The 7,827-nt window shown below is 43.6% G+C and overlaps 1 protein-coding gene across 1 annotated transcript in view; it reads right to left on the bottom strand.

Annotated features, from left to right (window-relative positions):
* Window positions 1–2,643: 2,643 nt before the first annotated feature.
* Window positions 2,644–7,827, bottom strand: part of TNFRSF11A (tumor necrosis factor receptor superfamily, member 11a, NFKB activator) — a 77,184-nt gene continuing 72,000 nt past the window's right edge. The window contains exon 13 of the mRNA XM_006837578.1: window positions 2,644–2,975. Coding sequence (XP_006837641.1) covers window positions 2,644–2,975 — 332 coding nt within the window. The remainder of the gene's footprint in view (window positions 2,976–7,827) is intronic.

Raw genomic sequence — 7,827 nt, 5'->3', positions numbered from 1 at the left:
TGGTAGTTTTGAACTGCTTACCTTGAGGTTCGCAGCCTGATTCGTAACCACTACGCTACCAGAGCTCCTTATAGGACTTACTAAAAGATACAATGGTTTCTTCCCTTTTGAACATCTCTTTTTGGATAGGTGTTGACGAAAAGGGCAGAACAATCAATTCCCAAAAACTGATCATCTGGCCATGCTGTTTTTCCTGTCAGGTAAGGAGGACTGTCTGTATGTTACAGAGTCCACCTCTGCTTCTCCATTAATTCACACTGACTGTGACCGTCTCCACATTTTCAGAACTGCAACCAGTAGAGAGAACCGATGATCAAAGGTTATTCCTTTCAGCCGGGCATCTGTGGTCACCAATGTCCTGGACAATGGCCATAAGTCACACTCTTACACCTATCAGATCCACAAGGTTAATGTGCACTAGCTCAGGTATTTTACCTTTTATTCACAGTCGTGGAGGGCAAATGCCCACTGGCCACAGCAGTTAAGACAACCCCCCTGTGACTCACATGCTCTGCAGTCTCACAAGAGGACCGAGGCTGAGAGAAGAGAGAATCTTCTCGAATAAGTTTTCTCATATTCTCAATAGGAAGATTGGAATTTTAAAGGCACCAGAAAACAGCAGTAACATTTTCCACTTCTACAAGGCTGAATCACAACTAGGTAGGAAGAACATAGGGCCAACTGCCTGTACACACTTATGCCAATCTTATCTAGAAAGCCAAAATATATAGTTCAACTCTACTCTTTCTTTCTTGAACTACCCACAGCATCTCCTTTTCCCTCTGTGAACAGATTCTATCCTGGTCCTATCCATTGTCCACTTCTTTCCCTGCAGAGCCAACACAGTGCCTGACTGTCCATGGCAGGGTGAATCAGTAAATTCATCTCCATTCAAGCTTTCTCTTGGGGCGGTGTAGGGCAAGAGGGACACAGACTCAGTTCTGCTTGCAGATTAACACAAACTTAAAACATTCAAGGAGAAAAATGGGGTTTCCCTTTTTCCTTCTTTTAGAAAAAGGAGAACACAGAAAAAAATTCTGAAAACAAAAGTTCCTCCTTCCAAGTTTTTATATTACTAGCCTTTTCTCAAAAGTACTTATTAGCAAACACATACACTCCAAGAAACCAACAGAGAAATATAAGCACCTACCTGTGTATGAAAGGGTGCAAAGAAAACAGAACAGAAGTCTGTCACCTTTAGGAGAATGTTCACGAAAACCCTTAAACAGTTAAAAGAGTGGGGGAAATAAAGTTTGAAGGAAAAAGTGGAATGCAAATATAGAAAAATAAAACAGATCCAAATAAAACAGGACTTTCATAAAAACAGGTATCACTTTATGAAGCCAGCAAGGCTGGGTGGACTCCCAAAATGAATGCCCTGAGATAATCTTTAGACTTTACACTTCCAATTAAAACTATCCCCTGAACTCTTTTTTGAGCCAAAAGTTTATCATTATAAGCATGTCTGCCTTGAGCAATGTTTTCTTTTAAAGAATGATCTATGTCAGATGAAATCAACACAAGCAACTTGGAAGGTTAGATGAGACACTCTAGAGGCAGTGACTTTCAGCCACTGTAGTGGAATAATTTGGAGAAGGGCAGTGAGGAAGACTAAGTACAACTTGAAGAATATAACCAGCTTCACTCAGTTGTACTTGTAAAAATTGCAGAAATGGTGTATGGCTATGTGTATTTCATCCTCAAAAAAAACAAAATGTCAGAAGGAGACAAATCACTGATGAAATAATATTAGGGGACAGGAGAGAAAAAAACTCTAAAAGAAAGTTAAATGTGGATGACCAAAGAGAAACATGTACAGGTAATTCCTGGGTTATGAATGTCCAACTTACATACAATCATCATTACGGTACAGCCTTTGTTGAGCCTACTATATTAAAAATTCAAAGTACATACAATGGTTCATAAAAACAAATGGGCCCTACTTTGCAACATGCATCATAGCATTATTACTGTAGTATTCCAGTAACGATGCTTTAGTGTATCTGCAAGTGTTATTTTTAATGTTTTAGTTTTGTGCACAGAAAGGCCCAGTATCTGAAGGGGCTTCTGAAAGTTTTGAAGCCCCCTCTTATACTATACTAAGACAAACATTTGATTAAATGGCCTTTGATACCAACTGTACCTAACTGTTCCAAGTTCTGTACAAATTCGACTTTCAAGAGTCTTAGGATGGAGGGGCTGCGTGTACCCTGTCATTCATTAGTGGATACCTGGTTGTGGATATCAGAGAGCAGTACTAATAAACTCACTTCTTAAAAAGTAATCAATCACTCCTGTGAAGAGAAAGGTGGGTAAAGAAGGCTGTGTAATGTTGCATAAAGGTACTGGACAAACAGGGTCTAAAGGCAGCAGATTTGGAACCAGCCAAACGGAAGCCCTCTCAGGGTTTCAAGTGGGAGGAAAGGCTCTGCCTTAGGAATTCTGACTCCACTCTGTGATGTCCTTAAGTCAGGAGGCCCATCAGTCTGTCCGTCCTGAGTCTGGGCCACGTGTTTATTTCCACTGGACACACGGGAGGCCGGCTGGGGGATCACCGAGCCCCGCTTTCTGCTCGCAGCGTTGGTCGAGGTGGCTGCCTTGCGTGGCGGGCTGTGGCCGGGCGGGCGGGCAGAGGGCAGCGGCTCAACGCCAAGCCCGGGGCGCACGGGCCGCGGGCTCTTGCAGCCCCTGCTCTTGCACCGGTGTGGCCACCTCGCCCGCGAGGCCCTTGTCGGCCAGGCGCGCTCCGCTGCCCGCGAAGGTGTCAGTGCGCGCGGAGCTCTCTTCCTGCACCGGGCGACCCGGCTCCTCCCCAGGTTCCCCCGGCTCCCCGCCGCCGCCGCCACCGCCGCCGCCGCTGCTGGCAATGCCCTCCTGCGACGTCTGGCTGACATACACCACGATGATGTCGCCCTTGAAATTCATGACCTGCCCGCTGGAAATGAACGTGGAGTTACTGTTTCCAGTCACATTGCCTACAGGGGGAGAGGGAGAGAGAACATGGAGAAGGTGACTCAGCGCTTCTCGTGACAACAGCATCTTGTGAGAGGGATGGTGTCCAGGCCTCATGGAGACAAGAGCTCACCATGAGTTTGAGGGTGTGGCCAGGGTGAAAGGGACCAAGACCCCCATCTCCATCCTGGAGGGCCAGAAGCCAAGAATGCCAAGCACAGGTTAATTTATTGTGTGTGCAGTGCCGTAAAGTCGGTTCACACCCATAGCAACCCTGTATAGGGTTTCCAAGGAGCAGCTGGTGAGCTTGAACAGCTGACCTTGCAGTTCAAACGGCTTTGCAGTGTGGGGCATTAACCCACAGCGCCACACCAGGACTCCACAGGTTAATTACTTTCCCTAAAAAGCAGTCCCTGCGTGCTCCAAGTGGAAAGACCAACCAGAGTTGCCTGGGAAGAATGGTCTGGCTCTCCTGCAAGGAAACAGCCAGTGAAAAGCAGCTCTACTCAAACGGAAGTCACCAGGAGCCAGAGACAAGGGCAACTGGTACATTTCCTCCACAGGTTTTTTGTTTTTTTGTGTTTTTGGGTTTTTTTTAATGTTTGGAAAAGAGATTTAAAAACTTAAAATGGGAATAAAAAAATAAAATAAATCCTGTAAAGCATTGCTTCTGATTCTGAGCACTGTTTTGTACCTAAGGGTTTTAGAGTTTCTTTAAGGGTGATTGAAGTTAGCTAGGCTTCAAATAATTGTTAAGTGTTATGAGCTAGTTCTGACTCATAATGGTTTCCAGGTGGGTTTGACTTGCCACCTTTGCTGATCCTACAGTACCACACCAGAATCGCTTTTAATTAATATAATTAAGTGCCAGTGAATGGGTTCTGACTCATAGTAACCCTGTACTGGGTTTCCAGGAGCAACTGGTGGGTTTGAACCACCAGCTTTATAGTTAGCAGTCTAGTGCTGATCCTACATCCCTACACCAGAACCCTTTTAAGTAATATGATTAAGTACGCCAAGTGGGTTTTGACTCAGATGCCCTGTATAAGGTTTCTGAGGCTTTTAAATTTCTGCAGGCGCTGAAAAGCTTCATCTTGGTGGGCAGGGCAGTTGGTGGGCTGGAACCCTCAGCCTTTTCATTCACAGTGCAGTGCTTATCCTACGTCTTTTAAAAAAATAAACACTCCATGAATGTTAGGAAACCTGCTACATCTTACATACATTCTTTTTTATTGTGGATTGAGTGAAAGTTTTCAGGGCATCTCATCAGTTTCATATTCAAACATTCATATACCTTGTTTCATTATATTGATTATAATCCCCTCCACATACCATCAGTTAACAGAGTTTCTATCCTTTTTAGCTTTTTTTTGGGGGGGGAGGGGTGGAACTTTGCCTTTTTGGAATTTACAGTCTCAACTTTTAGGGAAGGTTTTTACATTTATCTGTGGGTATCCAGGGCTCATGTATGGAATTACTAACCAGCATAACTGAATAATCAGATAAGGGACATTTTGCTATGTCTGCTAGGTGGCTAAAGTCTGATCCTCAGAGCCTATGGTTTGGACAGTCAGCAACGCTTGGGCCCACAGGGATTACATACATTCTTCTATGTTAAGACAGTGCTCCAGACAATTTCTGTGGTTAAAGTCCCACAAAACAAGCTGATCTAGACGGCTCTGTCACTCAGCCTCACAAATAGAGTCTTCTGTATCTGACCAGATGTGACCATATTCATTTCAGGACTCTTCTCTATTTACTTTCCTCTTTTTTCTTTTCTCTGGTTGTTGTTGTTTTTGTTACGTACTGTCAAGTTAGTATACAACACTGTATAGGGTTCCCAAGGAGCAGCTGGTGGGTTTGAACCACAGACATTTTGGTTTGCAGTCCAGTGCTTATCCTACAGCGCCACACCAGGACTCTTCTCTCTAGTGGTGGTGGTTGTGTGCCTTGGAGTCGGTTCCGACTCATAGTGCCCCTGTATAGGGTTTCCGAGGCTGTAAATCTTTACGGAAGCAGAAAGCTTCATCTTTCTCCTGCAGAGTGGCTGGTAGCTTTGAACTGCTGACCTTGAGGTTAGCAGCCCATCTCATAACCACTATGCTACCAGTGCTCCTTCTCTCTCTAGTAGCCCAGCTTAATAATCATTTATACAAATAAAATGAGGTTTCTGTCACCACTCCACATGAAGAAATTTCCCCAAAATTTGGAAGACTTGTTTTGGATGGTCTGACTAAAAGACCCCATAGGTGTGTAGGAAGTTCCCTTTGAGGAACCTTCTCCCACCCACAGGCTACCTGAGAAGCCCAAACTGAGCAAAGTGAGAACTGTGAAGACAGGTATTTCAGCTGTGGATAACATATCAAGTCGCAGATGACATCAGTGACTCTACCTCCAAGCAACATGGGCAAGGCCAGCTAGTATTTTCATTTACTAACTAGCCAGATTGGACCCTGCTCTTCATTTCCTCTAAAATTGCCAAGAGGTGCCCATAAGACACGTCTAGGAGTCTGTCTTACAAATATGTCTACCGTCTCTGCTCCCAACAGTTAGCACACTTGTTCTCAAGTCTGAGTTTACCAGCTGAACTCGGTAGGAAATTTAATTAACTACTGCTGCTACTGTCGGTGTTGTCGAGTCAGTTCTGACTCATAGCAACCACCCCCACCCCCACCCCCACCCCCATATAGGGTTTCCAAGGAATGGCTAGTGGGTTTGAACTGCCAACCTTGCAGTTACCAGTCCAGTGGTTATCATACACAAGCACACCAGGACTATATGTTGTATAAAGTATGGCAGGGAAAAAGGGAAGGAAATGTTTCTATGAAAACCAAAGTGAATACTTTGCAAGGCCCCACATGCAAGTAGGTCACTAAAAGCAAAATCAAACACCAAAGCTGAACAGATGTGGGCAAGACCACTATTTAAAAAAAAAAAGAATCCAAAAGGATTCTGAACTTCAGTTTTTGTTTGTAAATGTTTGCATTCTCATTTCACACTAAAGAAGAAAAACTGGACATTCAGACAGTATAGTTAATGCATAAGAGGTTCAGGAAACTATAATCCACCAATAAATATTAAAAAACAAAACAAAACCGTGTATGAATGGAAGTTATACGTTTTGCTGTTTTGTTTTTTTTTTAGCCACTTAAGATACGCACTTTGAACACAATTCTCTGCTTTAAATGGCTGTTCAAGCAACTCATATACAAGGTTTATATTGTCACTCACCCGGAAGTCCCTCTCAAAGAGGGGAACAGAAGTTACAGAGACAGTCACAGTGGGAAATCAAAAATTATAGGTGTATGCCATAACGTTCTAGATGCTAATTTACAGACAACTAAACCTCACCCACAAGGAGTTCTGATAGCGTAGTGGTTACGAATCGGGCTGCGAACCTTAAGGTCAGCAGTTCAAAACTACCAGCTGTTCCGTGGGAGAAACATGAAGATTTCTGCTCCCGTAAAGATTTACAGCCTCGGAAACCCTATACAGGGTCACTATGAGTCAGAACTGACTCCACGGCACATAACAACAACAAACCCCCCCCCACCCCACTTCTGCCAAGTTGCTCTGACCACAACCCTGTAGGGCAGAGTACAACTCTCCCATAGAGTTTCCACGGCTTAAAATCTTTACCCAGGCACCATTAAAAATTTTATTGTCCAATAAATAAATATCATAAATCCATTGGTGTCAGATTATCCTTGAAACCTTCAATTTGTCTGAGCTCAGGTTAAAACTTTGGATTTTGCACCCACTTGTACATCAGGATTTTATGTAAAATTCTTCCCTTTAAGAATTTTATTCTATGCCATTGCCTAGGGCAAACAATATCTCTCATATTGGTATCTCAAAAATTACTACACAGAACCTACAACTTAGTGTTCTATTATTTTCTAAAATGGAACTCAAAACTTTTTGCCGAAGTATATGCTCATTTTTAAACATTCCAGAACGCTTTGAGCCATAGACTGGTTTAAGAATATTATTCTTGGTGGAGTTCAGCGAGTAGGGAGAGAGGGAGGTCAAAAACAAGGCATTTGAATCCTTGATGAATGGTGCATAAAGACAAGGTACCTAGAAAGAGTAAGAGAGTCTCAGAAAAGTCTATTCTTCAAGGGCTTCTCTGTCAAAAACCCAAGGAATGACAAATGCATCAATTCTGAGCCTATTCCATCCATACTGACTTTTGTGAGAGGCAGTAAACTGGTGTGGTGTGCCAGTGACCAAGTGTGGCAGTTTATATAAGTAGCAGCAAACCTGTTGTCATGGATACGACTTGTGCAGTTGCCCGGGGTCTTCTGCTCAGAAGGGTCTCATGCTTGATTGAATGCTGTCATCATCATCATGAAATGCTCATTAGGATTTGAACACAAAAATGCTCCCGATGTCCACATTTCAATGTTGTTGTCAGTCAGTTCCAACTCATAGTGACCCTCTACAGGGTTCCCGAGGAGCAGGTGGTGAGTTTGAACCACCAACCTTATGATTTAAGTGGACCAGTAGTACCCTTCAGCACGACACCTGGGCTCCACTAGATTCTGCCAATTCAGAAGGCGGCTCTGAGGGGCAGACACTACTGGGAGGGCTGCTTTGAGAGCTCTCCCCATGGACATTCTGATTCAGCGTCACTGTTTTGGGAGGTAATATCTTCTCACGGAGATGTATCTCAATACCACAAAGTGTTTGCCACTCATTTTCTCTACTGGTAAGAACTACAGTTTCAGTAAAACATTCAATTGTGAAGGATGTGCATCAGTGCTCTGAAAACGCAGACCCCATTTATTACATGCTCTCCTAATGTTCAAGCCATCTGTCATTTTCTGTATAATTTCCAACCACAATTTTCTGATACAGAACTGAGGCCCAACC

This window comes from Chrysochloris asiatica, unplaced genomic scaffold, assembly GCF_000296735.1.
Source record: "Chrysochloris asiatica unplaced genomic scaffold, ChrAsi1.0 scaffold00021, whole genome shotgun sequence".
NCBI lineage: Eukaryota > Metazoa > Chordata > Mammalia > Afrosoricida > Chrysochloridae > Chrysochloris > Chrysochloris asiatica.
Note: the sequence above shows the minus strand (reverse complement) of the source record. Positions and strands in the feature narration are given on the sequence as shown.